The 25,259-nt window shown below is 44.7% G+C and overlaps 1 protein-coding gene across 1 annotated transcript in view; it reads right to left on the bottom strand.

The window, feature by feature from the left end:
• The window catches only part of RYR3 (ryanodine receptor 3), a 566,953-nt gene that overhangs the window by 209,310 nt on the left and 332,384 nt on the right, over window positions 1-25,259 (bottom strand). Inside the window, exons 23-32 of the mRNA XM_028850703.2 lie at window positions 24,857-24,940; window positions 22,440-22,599; window positions 20,813-20,960; window positions 19,724-19,929; window positions 18,996-19,170; window positions 11,255-11,463; window positions 8,978-9,153; window positions 8,039-8,075; window positions 6,253-6,416; window positions 2,605-2,770 (exon numbers count right to left, since the gene is read on the bottom strand). Of these exons, the coding sequence (XP_028706536.2) occupies window positions 2,605-2,770; window positions 6,253-6,416; window positions 8,039-8,075; window positions 8,978-9,153; window positions 11,255-11,463; window positions 18,996-19,170; window positions 19,724-19,929; window positions 20,813-20,960; window positions 22,440-22,599; window positions 24,857-24,940 (1,525 nt within the window). The remainder of the gene's footprint in view (window positions 1-2,604; window positions 2,771-6,252; window positions 6,417-8,038; window positions 8,076-8,977; window positions 9,154-11,254; window positions 11,464-18,995; window positions 19,171-19,723; window positions 19,930-20,812; window positions 20,961-22,439; window positions 22,600-24,856; window positions 24,941-25,259) is intronic.

The following is a 25,259-nucleotide window of genomic DNA, read 5'->3' as shown; positions in this document are numbered from 1 at the left end:
CTGAAGCAGACAAGACACTGCTGCTGCAAATGCCATGTGAAAAAATTAATTAACTTTTTTGAACTTCCAAAGATCAGCTAGTCTTAAAAGTTATGAGACGCTTTAGCGTTCTCTGCAGCCTCAGGGAGGGCCCTTCAGTTACACTCATTTCTAAAGTTAATGGGAAAAAGCTAATGGATTCTGAAGGACAGCAGTAACGTATATAAAACACTTCTCAGGGGATTTGGGGGTGGAGGAGATAGAATCATGAAAAAGTACTGGAAGAATAATACTTCACTTTCTGTCTCAAAGCCTGGCTTTGCGAGTGCATCTTTCTGGAAACAGTTGGTTGTGCCCCAGCGGCTGAAGCAAGCCTGCCAAGTGGTGATGATTCCACTTTCTCCCAGGAGGAGGAGGAGGTGCCGAGAGGGTCATGTGCTGCAGGAGGTGCTGGAGAGACAAGGTGGCGGCCTGTGTGCCAGCAGGCTGTTCCCCGCCCCCAGGAAGGGTTTGCTCCATCTGTTCTTAGTCAATGAACATTTCAGATGGGAGGTGGCTACTCTGTCTCCTCTCTACCTTACCTCATCTCTCCAACCACAGGCCAGAGAACTGGCTGCCAAGAGGCTTTTCAGCCTTGAGGCTGTAACCTGAGGCTGACTTAAGAATCAGGAGTTGTATCCATGTGCATCATAGCAGGATGTTTTTAATTTGCTATAGTTAGGTAAACCAGTGACCCTGAAAAACTGCTGGATTCCTTAAATACTGCATGCCGCTCTTCTGCTCAGAAACCTTCAATAGCTCCCCATTTCCTATCTATACCTCCCTAGTTTTCCAAATACATTTCTTACCAATAACTGTAAGAGCCCTATGCGATGTCCACTGATCCTTAAGCACACTTCATGCTTCCCTACCTCCATAATGCTTCTTGAGCTATGTATTCAACACTCTTCTCTTTCTACCCATGAAAATTCATTCATTCTTTAAGACAGGGTCTCACTCAGTCACTCAGGCTGGAGTGTAGTGGAACAACCATGGCTCACTGCAGCCTTGACCTCCCCAGATTCAAGTGATTCTCTTAGCCTCCTGAGTAGCTGGGACTACAGGTGTATGCCACCACACACAGCTAATTTTTGTAGTTTTTGTAAAGCCGAGGGTCCACCATGTTGCCCAGGCTGGTCTCAAACCCCTGAACTCAAGTGATCTGTCTGCCTCGGCCTCCCCAAGATACTGAAACTACAAGTGTGAGCCTCCACGCCTGACCTATACAAATGCTTTTTCCTTTAAAAAAAAAAAATCAAGATTTCTCCTTAATGAACATGTTCCTGACTGCTTGTAATGGAATGAGCTCTTCCTTTTTTGAACTCGTATAGCGTTCTCTGTCTACAAATACTTGTGACTCTCCATTCTACCCTGGAGAGTCAAGAATGTTTAACACAGACATTAATTCCTTAACTTCCCATCTCCCATAGTATGCTCTGTGGAACTCTAGGTTCACAGAATATTACTGGTTCTTAAAGTTAATAAAGTGCTTTTCTGTGTCAGATAATTTGAGAATTGCTTGGTTAGACAGGTTTCTTTCTGAAGTACTTCTCAAATATTTCAGTGTGCTAACCTTCATTACAAAACTTCAAGAGGATTTGATTTGTGGCAGTTTCCCAAGCTCGCCTGGCCATCAAGAATGAAGAGATCAGGCTGCTTGTGGTTAATGACAAGTAAACCTACATGTGTATAATGGGTGGTTTTCCTGAGTAGCTCTATGGAAGTTCACAGTCCAGGAAATGAGGAAACACATTATTTATATAAATGTATTTTTTTTTTTTTTTGAGATGGGAGTCTTGCTTTGTTGCCCAGGCTGGAGTGCAGTGGCGTGATCTCAGCTCACTGCAACCTCCACTTCCCAGGTTCAAGCAATTCCCCTGCCTCAGCCTCCCGAGTAGCTGGGACTACAGGCATGGGCCACCACGCTTGGCAAAGTTTTTGCACTTTTAGTAGAGACAGGGTTTCACTGTGTTAGCCAGGATGGGCTCAATCTCCTGACCTCATGATCCCCCCACTTCGGGCTTCCAAAGTGCTGGGATTACAGGTGTGAGCCACCATGCCTGGCCTATAAATGTATTTTTAAAGCATCCTGTAAGGTAGTCATAGGGAATGTGGATAACCTTTTTGCAAAAGGGATACTTCCTGGCAAATTAATCCATTTTTATAGGTTTCTATTTTGAGTATAGAAGTTTCTTAAAGTAAGAAGTATTTCTGTTCACACTTTACATCTTGCATCTTGTATAGTGCAGGTAATAGGTAAGGCTGCACAAGAAATATTTATGAAATAAATGAAAAACCTTTTACAGCTTAACACCAAGGAAAAGCCTTTTCAACCTCTAGAAAGATGACCAGCATATTGGATCAACAATCACTATGGCAATCATAGTGATTGCCCAGCCCTGTTTTCTCTGCACACAATGAAGTAACTTTGTTTTTGTTTATTTGCTGTCCTAAGTGGCCCATGGCCCACACGGGCTCATCAGCTTGACACACTGTGACAGGAATGCTGAGTACCGAGAACAAGGAACACAGTCACAAACACCAGGCCTGGGATAGCCCTGTTTCGGCCCTAGAAGCCACCCTTACCTGGTAGCAGGTGCCCAGTTCTTTTCCATTGGCTGAGAAGGACAACATGCCCATTGCCAGATCCACAAGACAGCCGATCTCCAGGTCCACGTTGCTCCGATTTGATTTCTGGGAACTGGCCACTATGTCCCCGCCCCAGACCATGTAGCAGTTGCTGCGTTTCACACTAGAAGCCAAGACAAGAAAAGGCAGAGAATCTGGACTGGGGCAGTTTGTAATCAAGACTGAGGAATGAAATGAAAATGGCTACAGAAACTTTCCTAGGAAGCTTTCTGTTCAGCCCCAAATAATTTTTTTTTCTTACATGAGTTTATTTAGCTTCACCCCCCATTTACTCAGACACGAACCACTCAGTGTAGGGGTGTGGCAAGCTATTCAGGCTACCTCCTTCCAAAGAGCACAATGTTCAGAGAACTGTTTCCAGACTCAACGTCAACACACCTTTGTGAAACAGATCAGGGAATGGTAGCATCCCACCACAGAGACGGGAAATTGAGGCACGGGGTGAATGACCACCTTTGGCAAACTTACACGGGGATTTGGAATAAGAGGCAGAAACAAAAGTCTGGGTTCAGAGTCCCAGTCTGGTAATCAGCACAAAAGGCAGTAAAACACTTGAAAACTCAGGCCCACATTCCTTAGGATGGCCAGCCTGGGCTCCCTACGAAGTCGTTTTTCTCTGACACCTTGCCACTACCTTGACTTATATGCCCCTGTCCTTCCCAGTGCCTTGGAGTTCTGCCTCCCGCACTACTGGCTAACCATCAACTTAGGTGCCTTGCTTAGCTTTCTGTCTACCAACCCCCAGAATACAAAACTCCATTACAGGTATTTACACTTAAAATCAAACTGTAATAATGAAAAAGTCCTTAAGGCTCCAAAGCCTGATTCCTTAATTGTAGGATTTCACATCCCAGATGAGCTGTGGAGATGTGCAGTGGCTGAGGTGATTCTCACAGCTCCCCACCGTGGGCAAGAGACGACGGATTCTTTCGCCTTCTAAACCCACACTGGTGTACGTCAGCTCAGGCACCTGGTCCCTCGAAGTGACATGACATGACTTTTCTCAAATCAAAGGGTGACGCTATACCTGATGCAAGAGCAGCCCCTTTAAACATCTTAGGGTCAGTGTGATGTGACTCAGCCTGGCTTCCTGTTGTGGTCCTCAGCATGGAGGGCAAAGCCACACAGGGGCAGAGACAGTACATCTGGCACCGTAGGGTGGGTAGGTCCTGGAATAGATTCTGTCAATTCTGAGAGTTGCTTCACCTCTCGGGATGATGTTCTCATTTGAAAAACCAAGGGTTCAATTAGGATTTGCCAAGGTTCCTTCTGCCTGTAGAAGTCTATCACTTTCCCCCTTGGTAAGCATGCATTAATTTCCTGTCCTCTCCTTTGGGGCAACAATGGGTCTGCTCACTTCCTGTGAAAGCCCTCATGCTCACTTCCTGTGAATGCCCTCAGGCAGGGGCCAGTGCCAATAGCCTCTTTCAAAGAGTTATAGCATTATTAGAGTTCCATAACTGCAGCCATGTTAGTACTACTTTTTAGTGATTAAGATGCTAGCCACACTGATGACTAATACGGAATTCAATTAATAATGTATTCAAGCTGTGGGAATACGAAGCGGTTGGCTTTGGTCATATATTAAAGACCTAAATTCAAAATGTCCTAAAGCATCTGTAAACGGATTTTGTATTTATTTCTTATTACGTAGGACAAAGAAGTAAGAATTATTGAATGTGTACCATATAGTATGTCTTCTCCTAGGTGCTAAAATGTTAGTTAAATTCCACAGTAAGTACGGCCACGGAGGCTCAGATAAATCAAGTAATCGATCTCGTATGGTAGAGCCAGCAAACTGGAATTACAAACTCAAATGAGGAGGACACTTCTGCCTTTTCTTCTGGCTGAAGAACAAAGCCTGGATTGGTCAATTACTTTAGAATCCTTTCCTTTCCAATCTAAACCAGATGTTGCTCATAGCATCTATTTTGGCTTTCATAACGATGGACATTCAATAATGGGAATAATAATTATACCCTTGAAAAACATGGGTTTGAATTGCATGGGTCCATTATACATGGGTACACTTAAGGTGAATTTTTTTCAAGCACACATGGATTGAAAATACAGTGTTCACAGGGTGCAAAACTCATGTATAGGGAAGGCTGACTTTTCCTATACCGGGGTTCAGTGCTGACTGCGGTCATTGAGTATGAGTGGATTTTGGTATAGGTGGAAGATGCTGGGGCAAATCTAGCTCAGATACCAAGGGACGACTGTAGTTGAAATTTATTGAGTGCCTGAGTTGAGGCACTGTCCTAAGAATTTTTCTATGAATTAACTTATTTAATCCTCACAATACTCCGTGATAACAGAAACTATTATCCTCATCTTATAGATGAGGAAATCAAGGCCCAAGGAGATTAAGTGACTGGTCCAATGTTATACCCCTACAAACCCAGGCAGTTTATTCTAAAGATAGCATTCTTTTTTTTTTTTTTTTTTTTTTTGAGATAGAGTCCTGCTCTGTTGCCAGGATGGAGTGCAGTGGCACGATCTCGGCTCACCGCAACATTCGCCTCCTGGGTTCAACCAATTCTCCTGCCTCAGCCTCCCGAGTAGCTGGGACTACAGGAATGTGCCACCACGTCCGGCTAATTTTCGTATTTTCACTAGAGACAGGGTTTCACTATGTTGGCCAGGATGGTCTCGATCTCCTGACCTCGTGATCTGCCCACCTTGGCCTCCCAAAGTGCTGTGATTACAGGCATGAGCCACCGTGCCCGGTCTAAGCCAGCACTCTTAACCAGCTGCTGGTCCCTCATGACACAGTGACTGTGACTCACCTCTGGCCATTAGTCTTTGGTGAGCCAATATTCTCTAAAGGGCACTGGTTGCAAGACGTTCCTGTCTTTGTAGGGAGAAAAGGCCAGCTTGAAAAACAACTTACGACATCTCTACATATGGCTGTATAGCGAAAGACGCTCCTGTACCTCACGTAGGTGGGGAACAGAGGGAAACCACAAGCCACGGTCTCCTGAGTCACCTCTGGAGCACATCTGGCCAACAATCGCTTCTCCGGCAGCACCAGCAGACCAGTTGGAGTGTATGGTATGCCTAGGATGTGCTTGCCTCTAAAGTTTCCTAATTTCTATTTGGTGGTTATTATTCATGAAGTCTCAATGTCTCTTTGATTCCTTATGCTTTCAACCATTATAAGCTCTTGGGAGGAGGAATTCTGAGTGTATCAGTTAGTGTGTGATGTGCTGTATCTTTTTATTTCTTCTGAATCAACTTCTCTCAAGCACCCAGAGATTTTCTGTCTTGTTCTGATGTTGTAGAAATTGGGACTTGCCCAGAGGTCCTGGAAAAAACTCGGAGAGAGATCACGTACCCCATTGTCTGTCTATATTTTCCATCCCTGGGTCACAGTTTATATACATGATGAAATTCTTCTCTATTTTCACTAGCACTTTTTCTCACTGTCATAGTACTGGTTTGTTATTTGAAGCCTGTACTTCATTCTCTCCTTTTAAGAGAGGCTGAGATGTTTCCTTCTTTGGGTGTGGGACAGAAGAAAAAGACTGGGGGGAGGGACTGAGAAGCCTGATGGCTAACCCTGCCACTTGGAAGCCCCCTTACCTTTCGTGTACCCGGCCTCTTTCATCCCCTAGGGTGACAGTCACTGTGCAGTTTTTATTCAGGTCAAACTTTTCACTGTACAAGTGATAGTCTGGAGTCACCCATCCGACCCAGACGCAGGATGGATCTTGTCCAGCAAAGATGCGGATGGCATAGTAGCACTGCTGTGGAGAGAATGCAGATGGGAGTCAATGGCCCCCATCCAGTTGAGGAGAGGGGGCTCAAGAGGCAGAAATAACACAGCAGCTCACTTGGCCCTTTTTTTTTTTTTTTTTTCTGGAAAAGTGCACACTAGTAGAGGTAGACTACATGCTAGATCTGGAAGGAAGGCTGAATAGGGATTCTGGCTTCCTAATTTTTCCTTTCTATTTTGCTGTAGCATCTGGCAAAGCAAATGCTTAAGCTAATCTACCACCCTTTGCCCAGAAGACGCTGGTGCTGAAATCAGGAGATGCTGTGGATGGAAGCAGTGGCAGCTGCTCAGAATGGCAGCACAGAGCCCTAACCCTCCCCTGGGCACCAGGGCAGATCTGGGCTGCAGGAGAGAGCGGGCACAGTCCCTGCCCTCAGAGAGAGAGTGGTCAAGGCTCAGAGCGTTCCTGTTACACTTTCTCCTTCTACAAGGAGGTCCAGTGCTTTTTTCTGGAAAATCTTGAAAGAGGTTGCTTAACAAAGAGTTCATGTCATGGCCAAATGTGCTTTATGTAGCTGTCACACTCCACTACAGGCAGTATTGAGAAGTACTGCAGTTTTTGGCAGGGCTCACACAGTTCATGGGGTTATCACTGTATTACAACAATAGCTACAGCACTGAGGCAGGTGACTACCTCATCATTTTCCTTATGAAACTGAGTAGATTCATTCTTAATGAAGTGGCTCTTACTTGTAGTCTGTCAAATTTTCTTGACCGGAAAAAAAAAGGGTCAGCTAAACAAACCTGGCTTTGAATCTTGACACTGCCAGGTATTCATCAAGTGACTTTGGACAAACCATTTGTCCTCTCTGTGCATAATATTATGCATCATATTATCCATTTCAGGGCTTGATTAATTTTAAATGAATTAAATGGAGATTAAATGGGAAGGTGACAATGTGCCAAGCACAGTGTCCCACACACACTAAGTGTGTGATTCACTGCAGCAAGAATCTTACTCCTGATGAAGGTGAACCTACAAATTCAGGATTGTTGGATAACTTTAAAGAAGGGTTGACACACATGCATTGCTTCCATAAACTTTTTTTTTTTTTTTTTTTTGCCAGATGCTAAAGAAGAATGAGCAAAAGAAAGAAAAATCAGGAGGTGCTTTCTGACTACTGTCTAGGGACCAAAAGTAGCTTCCATCTTCTGCGTTGGCTTCTTGCTCTTCTTCTCATTTGATTGCTTTTAACATCACTCCTAGTACTGCACAGACACACGGGGGAGCTGACTCACAAAAGTTTACACAAAAAAAGCAAACCAAAAGATTGAATTGAGTGCCCTCCACTGATGCTCATTTCAGTCAGAAAGGCAGTGTTGGGTTCCTGATGGCAAATGGGCAACAAGAACCCAATGATGCCCAGTTAGGAGCTCCAGGTAGAGCTTTTGCTTTGCACTGAGTAACTGTATTTCTTTTCCCCACTTGAGAAATGCCATAGATGTGTTCTGGAAGCATCAAGATGGATATTAAAAGACAGAGTAATTGGCAATTAAAGAGGATCTCTAGACAGATCTTTGCTGTAAGGGGCATATTACCAGGCACAACGAAGAATCAAATAATTAAAACCATAATTGAGCACATTTACTTACTGTTGTTGTATGAGAGAGTATTTCTTGCATCTGTTTCCTGGGGGAAAGATAATCCATGTTTTAGTTATTCAGCTGTATAGAGAATCCCACAGTTCCGACAGGCAACTGATCTACCTTTAATGATCAAGGCAAGTTTAGTAAAGTGGCTGCTTCCTAGACACAAGTGATTGCAACCAGTCTTGGGACTGTTCATTTGTAAGCTGTTAACACAAGGCAGGGATGCAACTCCCAACTCTTATCCCTCAGCCCAGATGGTAAGTTAGATGGTAAGTTGAGAGTGAGGATGGAAGACTGCAATAGTATAAGCAGGGATACCTCTGAATAGGTTATCCTATTCTCTCAAGCAGCTGTGCTTGTTTAAAAGCTTGGTAGAAAGCAAAACTCTAGAGGAAACCCCAACAAGACGGCTCCAGGCAGCAGACATACATCAATGATTAAAAATAGACATCAGGGGAAAGAAAGACAGCAAGGAATATATTCCTTATCAGGAAGAAAGAAGACACATTGCCCATGAATCACACAGCTGCAGAGTTGGACAATGCCCATAGTTATGCAAAGGAGGCAGTATCTGCCTCCAGAAACTTCTAATTACACACAACACCAAAAATAATTGCACCCTCTTATGCCCTCACAAAACACAGGAGTTGTGGGCAGCAAGGAAGGTAGAGGCCCAGAGTTCAAGAAGAGCAGAAACTTTACCACCAGATGCATCTGTTTAGCATGATTGGCACCTTAATTATGCACGGCACAAACACACACGTGTACTTGTATGCACATGTGTGCACACACATTCCCTCTTTTTTTTTTTTTTTTTTTAACCTGGCTGAAGGCAGAGAGAACCCTATCTATGGAGTTTGTGTGCTGAGTTAGGGTAAAAAGCAGAAAGCCCACTTTACAGCAGATACGAGTGCCTCTGAGAACTGGAGGCCTCACCCTCACCTTTTCTGGAAAGCTTCACTGTCCAGACAGGGGCTGTGGCTGAAGGAAGAGTGGCACTCGACAGGCATGCTCAAGCGGCAGTAGATCATGTCGGCATTGCTATGCTGTGTGCCAAATGTCTTATGGGTCACCTTGAGACACGGAGGGCTGTCCATGGTGCCATCAATCCTCATGACCTGGAAACAGGACGAGTCCTTACCTTGACATACCAAAGGGCCTGACCTCGACCCAGTCCCTTCTTCCCTCGTGGACGTGCACATGGCAAGGCATTCTGTGAACTACAGAAGTAAGTTGTGTCCAGTGATAATCAAACTATGATTCTCATCATTACTTGGGCCTTGTCCTGTAGGAAGAAACAGATCTGCTCCTGGCTAGGGAAATTAGAGATTTAAAAACATGCTCACTGGGTTCTCTGTAAAGCCAAGGGTGGAGAATAAATGCACCAGAGTGGGGTGGCATCTGGCAGACACAGCATAGTGTCCACAGAGGCTAAACTTTTAGGGCAGGGGGCAAGTGGCTAAAGAAGATAATCTTCCCAAGGGCTGTGCTTGTCACTGGGCATGAGAACATCTAAGGGAAGGGGCAAAAGTAATCCCAATGCTCAGGAAGGATGTCCAGCTCCTGAGGAGGGCACCCTCCCAACCCAGCCCAGCTCTCATCTCTGCCACAGTTATGATCTGAAGGCTGAGGCTCCTGGAGCCTCCTCCCAATACTGGAGAAAGCTGCAGTTCCTAGGCACAAGCATTGCAGGGGGCACAGTTGAGGGAGAAAAGGTCAGAAATGGATTTTTGCAATGTGTGTGGAGAGGGAAATGCAGGAATACCGGGGAAATGAACTGAGGCTTACAATAATAACTTTCTTACAATCTGAGCCTCTCTTTGCTCTCTGGAGAGCTGTTCATGTCCTGGGTCCTATGAGAATACTTCATATTTGTATGGTTTTTATATTTTTCTAAGCAGAGGACCTCTAGGGGTTTATGACCTCCAAAAGTTTAAGAGCCAGTCTTCTAAAGTAATGGTTAGGGAGGAATCAGAGAAATAAAAGTCTCTACTATTTAACTGAGGAAGAAGTGGGGCATTAAGGTTGATGCTTGTTGAATTCAGATGGGAGGATGAGTGAAGGAACTTACAGTGAGGTTGAAGCAAACCATTGAATCTACCTTGACTACAGCTGCAACGGGCCTGATCTGTCTGGCATTTTTTTTTTAATCAACACTCTTCCCCCACCCACCATGGAAAAACCATGGTCTGTGAACCAAAACAGAGACAAGTCTAAGTCTATGTAGGGCCAGAACCAAAGTTAGGCTCCCCCTAGAAGATGGGGATAGATTACTCAATGATCACACGTCAGCTTAAAATCTTGGCAACACCATCTAAAAATTAAATAGGTCCTACAAGACATCAAGTCACGGGTGGGTAAGAACATACATGTTCAGTACACATAATCTTGAATATAGCTACTGAACTTTTCAATTTTTTTTTTTTTTGAGACGGAGTCTTGCTCTGTCGCCCAGGCTGGAGTGCAGTGGCGCGATCTCACTGCAAGCTCTGCCTTCCAGGTTCACGCCATTCTCCTGCCTCAGCCTCCCGAGTAGCGGGACTACAGGTGCCCACCACCACACCCAGCTAATTTTTTGTATTTTTAGTAGAGATGGGGTTTCATCATGTTAGCCAGGATGGTCTTGATTTGCTGACCTCGTGATTCGCCCGCCTCGGCTTCCCAAAGTGTTGGGATTACAGGCGTGAGCCACTGCGCCCGGCCTAAATTTTTTAAATAAAAGAATTGCTTCAAGAGACAGGGTCTCTCTCTGTCACTCAGGCTACAGTGCAGTGATGTGATCATAGCTCACTGCAGCCTCGAACTCTTGGGCTCAAGGGATCCTCCCACCTCAGCCTCCCAAGAAGCTGGGATTACAGGTGTGAGCCACCACACCCAGCCTGAACTTAAAAAAAAAAAAAAAAAGGTTTAAGGTCTCCAGATACTATATTACTATGACAATACAGTATAGGAACATCCAGAGCAAATGCGGTGGACCAAAATGTTGAGAGTCGATCTGCAGGGTTGTATGTGCAAGGCTGCTGTCTCTCGTGAGACGCCACTGGGCGGCCCCAATTAAGGTGCCTGCAACTGCAGCTCTGAGGGCCAGCGGGGAGGTGGCTGGTAAGTGGCCAGGGCATGGACTTAGGTAAGCAGCTGCCTGTTGACAGGAGACTTAGGGGGAGCTTCGGGCCTTGGCCCACCTGACCTGCCAGGGCCATACACATTGTGTAACATTACCTCTATGTGTGGATGGTCCTTTGGCACGTTGACAAACGTCGGGAGGCGCTTGCTGAACCACATAGCAACATCTCTGTTCATGTTGACAGCAAAAGGCTCAAAGCCCTCTTGGAGACCGCACATGGTATAAAACTTGAAGGTACTGGCATCTGTCCCAAGATTCATGCGGCCAATCTGAGACAGCCCCAGACAGCAGATGGGCACAAAGCCTGCAGAATAGAGAGCCCTGCTTTAGCCCGAGGGCACCAGCCCAGGACACTGTGAGGAAGCTGAATCTGTTCTTCCTTAAGGGCTTTGACTCCCAGTAGGACAGATGGGACACAATCCTCTTTTTCTTTCTTTCTTCCTTCCTGGCCCATAAAATCCACAACAGGAGGCCACATGGAGACCACCACTGCCCAGGGTACACGGGAAAGAAAAGTGAGCTTGGTTCAAAATGATTTGGGAAAAAAATCATCCAGTTAAGAATATTCTTAAGATATAAATAAATATCAACTGGAAAGGCAAAACCAGTAAGAGAAAAAGTGAAATTCTTTATCTGTCCCTTAGTTAAAACTGATCTTAGGCCCTGGGAAAATTTAAATACTACCCAAAACAATGCAGTGACCCTAAAGAATGACTTGGTGAGATTTTTGCCACAAAAACAAAGACGGGTAACTATGTGAGATGATGAATATGTTATTTTGCTGCACTGTAGTAGCCTTTTCACTATCTCTATGTATTTCATAACATCACATTGTATACCTTAAATATACAAAATAAAATTTATTTAAAATAAAAAAAAATGACTTGGTGCAAGTTGCCCAAGTTTTCTGGACCCCAGCATCTTCCCCAGTGACATGAGAGGTCCTTCACATTTTGAGAGTAGGATTCTAAGAAGTTTTAAATGCTAGCACTATGATTGTGCTTGTTAACAAAATACAATTTACAAACACCCAGTCTCCTAGCCCACGGTCCTCCTCGTTGCCTACTCAGGAAGGCAGAGTTTCAAGCAGGAGCCAGAGAAAGCTCTTCTCTTCCTTCCTACAGCTATCATCTCTCCAAGCTCACATCTGCAGCCTGATCATGTTAAAAAACTACCACTCAAAACAGACCGAAGCCGAAGTTCAAATTGTTTGGTGTTCTTGTTTGTGGGCTATTTATACATCATAATTGTGGACCAACAAATCAGCAACACAGGGAAAAGCGCTAATTATGTTGGATTTGGGAGGATGTGAGAGGCAGGGAGGCGGCTGGAGGACAGCTGGAGGCTGCAGAGCGTGCCTGGAAGGGTAGGAGTAGTTCTGGGGCTGCTGGATGAGGCAGGGGCTGGAGGTCCCTACAGAAGAAAGCGGTGTGACTCCCTCGGATAAGAGTGGTCATTTCAGGGGACATTTAAAGGCCAATTTTGGGAGCATTTATATCGAACAGTAAAAACTTTCTTTCATAGACACCAAGGCCAAGATGTCCTCTTCCTAGATGGGAGGCTTATATACTATTATCTAAGCCTTTAAGTTTCTATGTAAATAATAAGTTACATAAGTGAAATGTAAACCTCTTGCAAGCTGTGCGGTTGCTTTTAGAAACTATAAACTCACTTAGGATACAGATGTGTTTAATACCGTGTCTAAATAAGAGAGAATATCAATGTGATCCTAGCAAACCGGCAGTGATGTTTGTACAAAAAGCCTCCTCGCAGTGCTGCCAAGAGGACAGACTAGGACCCCTACCTCTCAGGACAGTCAATGGACTAATCAATGGATGCTGCATACCTGTGCATGTAACATCCTGAGCACTATGCTTCTGGTATTTTTGTGACAGGGGCTGCAATGGATGAAACCATTTCCTTTCTATAGACAGACATATTTATAAATAAAGAACCTTTGGAAATCTGACTAAGTGTAGAATAAGAATTGCTTGCCAGTAAAATTTCTAGGCTCCCCATTGGGAAAGATGGTTTTGCTATGTGCCACGACAAGATGTGAAGGAAGAAGAAACTATCCCAACCCCAAGGAGCTTACAGAAGTGGGGACAAGGTACGGAGTATAAACCAGTGAATGTGTTTGCCGTAAACCATCCCTAATCTCAAGACAGTATTTTGGTTATTCTACTAAGGGAGGTAACTAAACCAAGAAAGCCACCAGTATAGGTTTATTTTGGAGCCGTGAACATGAAGATCATGAAACAGTCCAGCCTTGATGTGAGCACAGAATAGGACAGCTTAAGAAAACCTCCCTATTCCATTCTTCTCCATGAACCTGGGTGGTGCAATAAGTGAGCAGCAGGGGTGAAAGCCTCAGTGCGAAGCAGCAACAATGAGGATTTGACCTCAGGACATAAAAATAATGTCCTAGTCACAGACCCATTGACAATGTAAGGGGGAAAAGGTAATAAATGCATAAGACTTCTTTTTTTTCCTAAGGATGTTGAGCTCCTCCTCATTCCTAAGCATCAGTAGAGAGGACAGCACTTTAATAAGGCTAAAACTAAGGACATGAGGAGTTAATGGACTTGACCAAGATCACAGGAAGGGCAAGTGACAAAATGGGATGACATCCTTTATCCTCGAGTCATAGGCCAGCTGCCAGTCAGTGTGTGAGAGGGAGTGAGCGTTCAGGGGATGAATGCCCCAGATTTAAACGGTAGTTATGACCAGGGCCAGAGGACTGCATTCACTAGGGAGTAAAGTGTTGCCCCTGTGGGGCAGAAGCCTTCTCTACAGGGAGAGTTGCACACTCCATGGGAAAAGACAGGGTGTAACAAAAGTCATGGATGCAAGAGCAATGGGAGGCACAGAGTATTGGGGACCTCCAGGAGGCTAAGTGGACGCGGCTGGGACAGGTCTGTAAAACAGCACCAGAAAAGCTAAATCTAAGGCTTGAGTCCGAAAAGAGAACATCCTAAAGGACAGAGAGGAAAGATTAATTCTCATAAAGCACCAGCGCTTTCTCCTGGAGAAAATGATTCGATAACTAGATACATTTAATCAGCTCCCTCCACTTGGCTAAGGAGGATCTAGCTAATATCTGCATTTCTAAAACTTCTTTATTTGAGGCATTTAAAAATCTTGTAACTTTATAACTCTTCAGGAAAGATAGATAAGGGGGAACAACCATGGCATGATAAACCACAATAGCAAATATTTACCAAATACCTTGTAAATGTCAGGCTTCGTGCTCTGCAGATATATCTCATTATTATGCCAATTTTACAGATGAGGAAACTGAGACCTAGAAAGTGGACTTGCTCAACATCTGCTACCTGGTAAACTGCAGAGTCAGCATGTGAATGAAGCTGCCTGAGCAGGAGTCCACAGCAAACAATGCGGACTGAGGCCAGGATGCCTGCTTCCTAATTGTCATGTAAGCTAACTTGCTTTGTATCAGTTACATTGCTTTTCAAATGATTTTCCAACGTGTCAGGTAGTTCACCTGTTTGTCTCTAGATTAGACAGATGGAGACCCATGACCGCAACACGCTCCAGGGTCCTTAAAGGGCTACCTGTACACAGCCCACCACATGGCACTCCAGAATTCACCTGGTTAAAAGGACCCCCTGGGCAAGGTCATGTGGCATTACTATCTGACTGTCATAAAGAAGGATTTCCATGTTGCACACAGCTTCATTAACCCATAGCCTCAAATGAGACTGGAGAAGACAAAAAATAAGAGGGAAAAGAATGCCACCTCCCTACATGCAGCCTAATAGATACAATCATGCTGACAACTCCGCAGAGGTTTGAGAAGAAAATCTGCCGACGGCACAGTCTTCAGCCAAGTTCTATACAGAAGTTCTCGTCCCAGGAAAGCAATGGCAAGAATATATGCATTTATATTTTGTAGAGGACCCCCAGTTCTGATACACTCGGTGTTATAAGGCCTCATACTGGTTTTCTGATTAGGAAGAGGGAGAGCAGGAGGGTAATCTTATAATTCCAGGAGATTGCAAAGAAACCAGCGCTCTCAAAAATCCAAAGGAGAGATCCATTTTCAAACCATTGTAAACTAAAGGAACACAAAAAAGAGAAGAGCTACCAGCAAGGGAAAAGCTGACATCTTAGAGACAGGGAGGTAGATGACCGCTCAGACCGTTCCTGGGGTGTTTCTGGGAGTCTCAGTCCAGCAGCACATGTTGTACCCCTTCCTTCCCATTTCCTGCTAAGCTTTGCAAAGAAAGAGTTACAGGACAACACGGAGATGGTCACAAGCCTTGCAGAAAACAAAGGAAACAATAGGCCATGCTCCCCTGCCACAGCCACTTTCTGAAACACAAGACCCATCTGGAGAGAGAATGACAGGGGACCCTGGGTACCAGCGTGTGTGCCTGCAGGTGGCAGTGACACTTCCTGCAGATAAGTTTCATTTTCTGCCTATTGAAAAGCTGCCAACAGAAACGAGGCATCTGTTAAACCCGACAGGTCAGTGGGCAGGAACGGCCTGGGAGGCTGCCCCTGCAGACACCAAAGCTGTAACAGGAGGCAGGATGGCCCTTGGGGGAGTGCCTGGCAGAGAGGCAGCGCAGGAGACCACACCAAAGCCTCTTCCCGATGTCACATTCTGAGGTCTAGCAGGATGTTCCGGATTTTATCTGCCTTTCCTTTAAACAGAGGAAAAGAGAAGGCTAATAGCAAAGGGTTTGCCTTGGAGGCTTCTGGGCTCTCAGATACTTCTAGGTGACAACACTGAGAGCTGTGATGGTCCAGTCCAGGGACCAGGGGAGGGAACATTAATTAGAAAATTCTAATGAAGCAGATAAAGGCATATAATCTATGATGCATAAGAGGATGGAAATGACAACTTATAAGTAAGCCAGAGGTAAAAACAGCCATGAACTAAAATATCTGCCCGCACTGCTTCCCCAGAAGGGCAACAGGCTTCCCATGGCCCAGCTCCCACTGGGGTAATGGCTGAAATCAAAGCTGACATGCTGGCGACCAGAACAACACAAGCAAGCAGGGCATTTTGCTTTATGGGGTGCGGGGTGGTAGGCGCTACAATGCATAACATGTTTTATTTTCAACAGATGCTTTTCCTAACAACTCAAGGCAAGAATTGCTACCTCTTTCCACTTGACACAGAGAGAAGAGAGATGCTATGCGGTTATTCCAGGCCTTTGGGCTACTGTTATCAAAGAATGGCACGTCCACTTCCTTATAACTACCCTTCCACCAACTCACAAGCCACTGCAGAACTGAAAGAGCTTTCCAATCATCTTGTCTCTGTTATTAAAGTGCATTGTAATGCGACAGTATAATGTGCTAACACATTACCGTACAATTCTATTATTAAACAGCATCCTAATAAGACTTTGTTATTCTGAAGGTCAAATCACATCCCTGTACACAAGAGGCCTATGGGACATTACTTCCATTACAATACAGACGCTCTCTAAAAGCAGGGATATGCTCAAATATCCCTCCCCTTGAGTATTCCTCTGCTCAAACCCCGTAACGGCCCCTCATTTCCTAGAGGGTGAAGTCCAAGGGTGCTTGGCTCAGAGAACACAATAGTTTCTTGAACGAAAAGGCTGAGTCTCAGTATTTGAGCCTATAATCTGCACCTTATCTACCTTTCCAGCGTCATCATCCATACATTCCAAACACAAATCTTCTACCCTTTCCTGTAGCTTCCTGGAGCCACAGAACTACTCTTGTTACATCCCCTGACAGGACTAGCCTTCTCCTTACACAGACATCTCGTATTCTTTATTTAACGTGCAATTCAAATCCCATTCATATAGACTTTTCATTCTGTATTAGTCACTCGCCATTGATAACTTACTGCTCTGCATTATCATCTTTTTTACAACTAACAAATGAGCTCCTGAATACTGCTACTTGAATACTGCTACTACCCACATTTGCATACGCTTTAGACCACTCTGCTCTCACACTTCAGTGTGCATGCAAATCACCAGAGTGTCACGTCAGAATGCAGATTCTGATTCTGGTCTGGGGTCGGGCTGAGATTCCTCATTGCTAACAAGCAGACCATACCTTGACTATCAAGGCTTTGGAATTTACAAAGTTCTTGTAACTCTGCACAACATACGAGATTCTTATCTCCTCCTCAGATTTCAACAGACAAGTACCCTCTTCCAGTTCACACAATAGTAGAGCCTGGAAAAGGCCCTGATTTTTGGACTCTTTCTATCCCAGAGAAAGACTTTCCTTGGAGATGTGCCTGAATCTCCGAGGCTGTTTTCCTCCTGGCCTCAGAAGGAGGGCACTGCGTGACGGGGGTGCTTGGGAAGCACCTGGTGGTCCTTGTACACTGTCCTGATGTCCACCCACAGAAATCCTCTCCTTTGCCTCTGAACCAGCACACAGGCCATTCCTTCCTCTGGCAACATCATTCTCACCTGTCTTCAAAAACAGAGTTATTTCTTTAAAACTTTGATTTTAAACCTCTTCGGAAGGCATTAAAATATGACCCCATTTGACTTTCATCATTTATCTTTTTAGGAAAATATGACTTGTAAGCTTTTTATTTCTCCAAATATTTGTCTCTTAGAAAAACCTTGAAAGGTACAGTTCAATATGCATGTTTTAGACAACAAGTGTCTGAGAAAAAGTGCGAAAGTCATTTATAAAGCTAAAAACGCTCTAGAAAGAGCATGTACATTACATACACACACTTTCATGTATTTGTGCTCTCTTCCTATGCAGTTGTATCGTTTTAGCTCTCTAGGTAGGAAATGTTTCTTTCTGTAAAGTCTCAGAAATTTAGGGCTGCAAGGAGCCTTCAACATTTACAGAGAGGAAAACGAGTTCCCAAATGGATAAATAAAGTCAACTAAGATGTCCTGGGTAGGCAGGAGCAGAGGCAGGGTGAGAGTCCAGGTCTCCTGACCCAGAACAGCCCCCTTCTCGTCCGTGAGGAGGAAACAGCTTGGCAAAGCACTAGGCATAAGGGCATTCACACAGCAGGTGTTAAGTCATTGCCGTTGAATTTTGTATCTGTGAAGAACATTAGATTTTATTTCATCAATCCTTATATTCTCCGATATAGATGAAGAGAGTAAAGCCAAGAGAGGTCAAACAAATACGCTTTGGGAGCCAATGAGCTTGTTAGGAGCAAGTCTACTGACTTGCATTACACTGTTTCCCCTATATACTAAGAGTCCTGTGTACGTAATGTAGTTACATAGACAAGAAATAATAAGCTCCAATTCCTCCTTTGTGTAGCTGGAAGCATGCCCCTGACTGTGGTCTATTCATGGACATTAAAAAATGCAACTCTGGTTGGGTTTCACAGTGTGTCTGAATTTCAAAATAAATTCTATTTCATTCAAGGAAATAGCTAAGTCTAACTTTCGTGTTTCAATGGTTCTCTTCAAAGCATCAAGTTCAATTAAACAAACATGCAGACTGACAATTCAAATCAGAATAAAAGGATAATTCTTTAATTCACTGATTTTTCTCTCCTGTCAAGGACATCAGTCATATACAATAAGCATTTTCTTTGTAATACTGGGAAACCTGGAGAATCTTAAAATGCCAAGACATAGGGCAAGGAATTAGCTTCCTGGTTAACGCATCTGAGAGTTCGGAATTTATATGTACGCTGCACACACCAACTATCACTATTATCTCCCCAAATCTTTGAAATTGCTAGTCTAAGGGATCGTCTTCAACATTAGGATTTTCAAATGGGCAAAGGATAGCGTAGGCCAAATAAGGAAGTAGAGGAGTTCGCTCAGCTCTCCCTGTATTTTCCTCCAGCCTCATGGAGCTGGGGTTGGCAGAGGGTGTTAGATTTACCATTCTCAATCTCGTAGTCAGCGAAGGCAAGTTCAGAGCCTTTGTTGGTGATCAGCAGCTCCCCATTCAGTGTGAAGATCATTGAAGCATCATCCAGGTTAATCATACATCCGACCACATCTCCTGGCTGCCACGTACGCCCAAAATACCCACTTCCTTGATGCCAACGCTGGCCCTAGAAAACAAGACTCTAGGGCTTAGAGAAATGGAGTTTCTAGAGGCCCCTGCAGCTGGATAAATGACCGTATCTGCATTATCTCCTAACTAGTAGTGGTACATGACTTCCAGGGGGCACTCAAGGATAACCAACAAGGAGGAGTGGTCTATGTTATAAATGAAACCAAGACACACAAGGTAGCCCAAGTCTCTGGTTCTAGTCACAGCCATGGCAATAATCAGGATTCTCTCTAGGGAAAACTGGTAAGATTTCCTGACATACTGGCTGCATAGTGATCTCTGTGTCACCTCCGGAGTGGAGTCAATGGGCTTGGGTGCAAAACCAGATATGAAGGTGATTGTAGAAAGGATCTGGGGTACAGTGCTCCCCTTCAACAGAGTGAAGAGCAAAGAAACAGTCACCAGGCGATGCTCATTCTATGTTTACATTAGCCAGTGGTGGTGGCCACTCACTTTGAAGTCAGAGATCCAGTAATTTGAGCTTCCAGAAAAATGTTTGGAGAAGGGAAACTTGGTCTGAGGATGTGTGTTTGCTAGATATATGGACTCACCCTGCTGCCTTCAAACACAAAGGCTTGGTCATCGGCCCCCAGCTCGACATCAGGCCGACAGCCTGGCCTGGCCCAGCCAACTCGCATGTCTCCTCCAGTCACCACCTCAAACTCAAAATACCACTTTCCAGATCTCACTGCATAAGATCGCTCTACCCGGAAAAATCGGATCTTGTCTATGCTGACTTTCTCCACAGCCGAGTCAGCTATTGTGAGAAGGAAGGCGAACAGAGGGTGTGGAAGGGAAAGAGAAAACATAGGCCTTTAATAATTCAGTAGCACTACTCAAAAGAATTTGATGAGAACATCTGAGACTGACCATAGGTCAACTACTATCCAATATGGCATTCTGTTCATAATAGGTCATCATTATCATCACCATACGAGCTACCATTGACTGAGGGATTGCTTCATAGTAGGTCTTTTAGAGACCATTTCTCAGTTTTCCCTCACAATAAACCTATGAGGTAGCTAATACTGTCTTCATTTTACTGATGAAGAAATTCAGGGTCAAAGAGGTAAAATCATTTATTCAGTGTCACAGAGCCAATGAACAGAGGAGCAAAGGTATAAACCCAGATTGGACTTCAAAACCATCCCCTTAATGATTTACAATTCTGCCCATGTGGCCTACGATACCTCCTGGGGCGCGGGATGACGATAACATGCTCATCAATTTTAAGCTGTTGTTCAGATTTTAATCTGAACAAGCTTTTAATCTGGAGATGTGATTACCTGATCTAAAAGTAAGCTGATATTCACACATTTGGAAAATAAGAGCAAAAATCAGTGACTTGGTTTTTGATCAGGTATTCTGAAAAGCTCAGCTACCCGAGAAGATCACCTATTCCTTGTAGGAATGATTCACAGAAGTCCTCATCGCAGAAAATCTGTCAATGGGATGATGGTTTACATCAAACATGGTCTCCCAAATAATAATAATAAAAAAATCACACCATTTAGTCTAGTGCTCTTCAGCCCCAAGACTATTTCCAATAGTACAAGTTAGACCTATTTGAAGTTAGGACACCCCAAGAGGAGGACCTGTTTAGTAAACTGGGGCCAGAATAAACACTCTCAACTCATTACCTAGTTCTTGGTCTGATGGCTCAATGTTATATCCGTAACCAACAAAAGTGCGCACAGCTTCCCGCAGGCTGTCCCTGTTTGACTTCTTGGTACGCTCGTCCAGTAATGCATATGGCACCAGACGGGGATTTCTTTTGTTCTTCAAATCCTATGTGAAGCCAGAGAAAAAAAGTACCAAGAAAACATTTCACTTTCACCACAGCTCGCCCTGTTCACATATTCCCAGCAACAGTCCTGGCTTTCTGGTGGCTCTAGGTCTATGAGCACTTCCCTCAGTGCCTTCACATTTACCAATGTACATACTTGCCACTTCTTCTCCAGATTAAATGACTATAAATGGAAACATTTTACTAATGCTCAAAGCTAGCATCAAAAAACACTTTTGGCCAGGCGTGGTGACGCATGCCTGTAATCCCAGCACTTTGGGAGGCAGAGGTGGGCAGATCACTTGAGGTCAGGAGTTCGAGACCAGCCTGGCCAACACGGTAAAACCCCATCTCTACGAACAATACAAAAATTAGCTGGGTGTGGTGGTGAGTGCCTGTAATCCCAGCTACCCGGGAGGCTGAGGCAGGAGAATCACTCGAACCCAGGAGATGAAGGTTGCAGTGAGTTGAGGTCATGCACTCCAGCCTGGGTGACAGAGTGAGAGTCTCATTAAACAAAACAAAACAAAACAAAAACGCTTTTAATAATACTAGCCTGTGAATAAAATGAAGCGACACAGAATTGGTTAGAAACCTCCATTCCCAAGGCAAAGCAGATGGAGATTTGTATAATGATTTCCCTGTGAAAGATCATGTCATGATTTAGGTTGCTATAGCCTCCTCATGACAGCTTAACAAGCCTTCATGGAGAAACGTCGGAAATGGTGGCAGAGCCACAGTGTGTTCATTTCATGGCAGAGGACACACATTTGTAGTAATGTCCCTCTCAGTTCCTTAGGAGGGACTAAGAAGACAATAGGGACAATTGCACAGATAAGTCATCCAAACTCTTAAGTATAACATGCTGTTTTGAACCTCTTCACTCTGCTGCTCCTCCTCCCCGCATAGTTTCCACAGTTGTATCCTTCCTGGCTTCCAGATGTGTGCAGGTTTGGAGGCTCCAGTATGAATTCACTAATGTGCACATAGCCGCACCTGAACTTCCCTGATACTAACGCTACCACTAGTGATTACTAAGATGGGAGAAACCATCTCAAGGAAAGAGGTGTGCCAGGTGGTTTGGGACTGAACTCTATCTAATTTCTTGCTGTGCTCTGGCTTTCAAGCTGCCTCCTGCTCAGGCCAAGACTTCTGTCCAGAAATCGTTGGCCCAGTGGACTGAAGTAAGGAGGTAAAAGCTTTTGGGCAGCTGGTTTGCTGCTCTGCTGGGCTAGCTTCCCCTCCATTTCATCCTCACCAGCAGATACGTGGGACCATCCCAGAAATACTGCTGAGCTATGATGTGACCATCACAAATTCTGTCCGGCCCCATGATTCCATAAATAATGAACACACTGACGTGTGAGGGACACAGTGCAAAGGCAACCTCTTCCTTCTGATCTAACACACACCAAAGCAAAATGTGGATGGATGGTCCTATCTTCTAACTTTGCCAGCATGCCTGACCCAGCATTTCTTACCTGTTGGATGCCATAGGTCCATCCTTGTTTTATTCTGTCTTTTGCCCAAACATTGTGCGCATTTTCTGCAAGCTTATCCACTAAAATTTCTTGAGGAGGTAACAGCTTCACATCAGACAAATCCAAAGGGGCTGGCTTATAGCCATTGGACATCATATAGCTACAAGTAAATGTAAAAGTACACAGTTTTAACAGATCTCCATGAGTTTCTCATTCCAGATTTTAGACCAAGAGCACATGGTAAGAATGCTATGCAAATAAGGCTACAGTCACAGGTCCCACTCTTTGGCTGAACGAATAGCTCAGCTCTGTTTCAAGTCTATAGATGAAGCCCCCAATCTACCACCCTCCTTCCCAACACACATAACATATTTCAAAGAAGACTTGAAAAAAGCAGATGGTCAGTACAAACCATCTTTATTTCTAAGAAAACTACCTCTGTTCTCTACAAATAATGGGCACATTCAATATGCTGCAACATTACCAGAAGCCCATCATCCCACTACAAAAACACAAGAAGTCAAAACCAAGGTCTTGTTAGCAAATGTCTTCTTATAAAGCAGCACAGAATAATCACTCAGTCGAAATGTAAAGGCTAAACTTTTACTTTTGGAATTAAAAAAAGGGCCCGGTGCGGTGGCTCATGCCTGTAATCCCAGCACTTTGGGAGGCCAAGGTGGGCGGATCATGAGGTCAGGAGATCAAGACCATCCTGGCTAATACGGTGAAACCCCATCTCTATTAAAAATACAAAAAATTAGCCAGGCGCCTGTAGTCCCAGCTACTCAGGAGACTGAGGCAGGACAATGGCGTGAACCCGGGAGGCGGTGGAGCTTACAGTGAGCCAAGATCGCACCACTGCACTCCAGCCTGGGTGACAGAGCGAGACTCTGTCTCAAAAAAAAAAAAAAAAAAAAAAAAGATGTCAGAGAATTTTTGAACTTAAAGTGATCTTAGCAGTTAGCTGCCCAGTCCAAGAGTCACAGCCTCAAATGTCTGTAAATTGACTGATAACGGGAAGAAGTGGAAGAGCTCTAGGTAGACACATTGTGTAAATGGAGAAGACTGGGGTACACTGTGGAGGGAAACTCAGGAAAGCAGATTGTCAGAGCCATGGGGGAATATGAGTTTAAACGTATCTATGGCACCCAGGCGTGGTGGCTCACACTGTAATCCCAGCACTTTGGGAGGCTGAGGCAGGCGGATCATGAGGTCAGGAGATTGAGACCATCCTGGTTAACACGGTGAAATCCCATCTCTACTAAAAATACAAAAAATTAGCCGGGCGTGGTGGTGGGTGTCTGTAGTCCCAGCTACTCAGGAGGCTGAGGCAGAATGTTGTGAACCTGGGAGGCAGAGGTTGCAGTGAGTCAAGATCGCGCCACTGCACTCCAGCCTGGGCGACAGAGCAAGACTCTGTCTCAAAAAAGAAAAAAAAAAGAAAAAGGTATCTGTGGTCCTAGGGCCACTGACTGCCTAGGCCAAAGCCAGACTCCAACAGTGATGAACCATAGACCAGGGCTGAATCCATCCAGGACCTCTGAGCGGCATGAGATGCAGGCTCTATTGTAGGTAGGTAGGTAGGTAGGTAGAAGATAATGTTCTGCATCCACGTTTTCAGGACGCTGCTCTTGGGCAGAGGCAGGATGCACCAAGTGTTGCATCCTGACCTCAGCAGCTTTGGCCAGCAGCCTGTCCCCCCACTGCAGCCTGTCAGATGTGCTTTTCTTGGTGCTAGGAGTTGCGTGTGTGAGAGTGGATCTTGGAAGGTTAAGAGGAAAGAAGGGGGAAGATAAATGTTTGATTAAAGCGGGCACTGCTTGGCTCCTAAGTGATGATGACACCTGTGTGTGACTCCATCTGCACATCTGCTGGCATGCATGAGAGCAAGCAAACAAGGGAGCCAGTGGATGTGCCACCGAGCAAGCATTTGAATGTGCAAAGAAAAGAAATGTGCACCTCTGTCTGAAAGTAGCGGGAGAGGGAGAGTAGGACACAGGCAGATCTAGGGGGTCAAATGAATGGTGGCAGAGATACCCCTTCCACAAAGGACTTATAAGGCTGGTCTAGTGCCAGAGGAGTGACTCTCTGTCATGACTGTGAACCATTTTTAAGCTTTTGTGCTGAATGCTATTCTTATAGACCAAAGACTAGCATCCATCTGACGTCTCCACACCTCCTGGCTCAAAACTAACAATATTAGTGTGAGGTCCAGGTAGAGGGGCAAAAAGAGGGAAAACCCTGAAATACTTCTTCACCAGGCTTCTATCTGAGGGCTTCAGTGCCATCTAGGAAACAGGGGAGCCCTTCTGAGCTGGTGCTAGCAAGTATGTGGGCTGCTGTCTTGGTACCACCCTCCTGGATTAAAAATCCAGGTTAAAGCATTAAAATCTTGAACCATTAAAAAAATCACTTACTTTTTGGGCAGTTTGACCTTCTTGAGATCCTCCTCAGCAGCTGGGTTAACATGAGCAATGTGGCACCCCAGGGCCAGGAGGGTTCTGTGACACAACAGAAGACCAAGGTCAACTGCAGTGTTAGGAACAGAAGGAACCCTAATTCACATCTGAGTTGAAAACAGACAAGAGCTATTCATTTAGACCAGGGGTCAGTAGACTTTTTCTGTAAGGAGCCAGAGAGTAAATGCCTTAGGCTTTGTGAGCCATACGTCTCTGTCACAGCTACAACTCTGTGATTACAGAGCAAAGCCAGCCATAGGCAATATGCAAACCAATGAGTCTGACTCTGTTACAAAAACAATCTATTTACAAACATAGGTAGCTGGTCTGATTGTCCTATGTGCCATATTTGCCAACTCCC

The sequence above is a fragment of the Macaca mulatta genome, chromosome 7 (genome assembly GCF_049350105.2).
Source record: "Macaca mulatta isolate MMU2019108-1 chromosome 7, T2T-MMU8v2.0, whole genome shotgun sequence".
Lineage (NCBI taxonomy): Eukaryota > Metazoa > Chordata > Mammalia > Primates > Cercopithecidae > Macaca > Macaca mulatta.
Note: the sequence above shows the minus strand (reverse complement) of the source record. Positions and strands in the feature narration are given on the sequence as shown.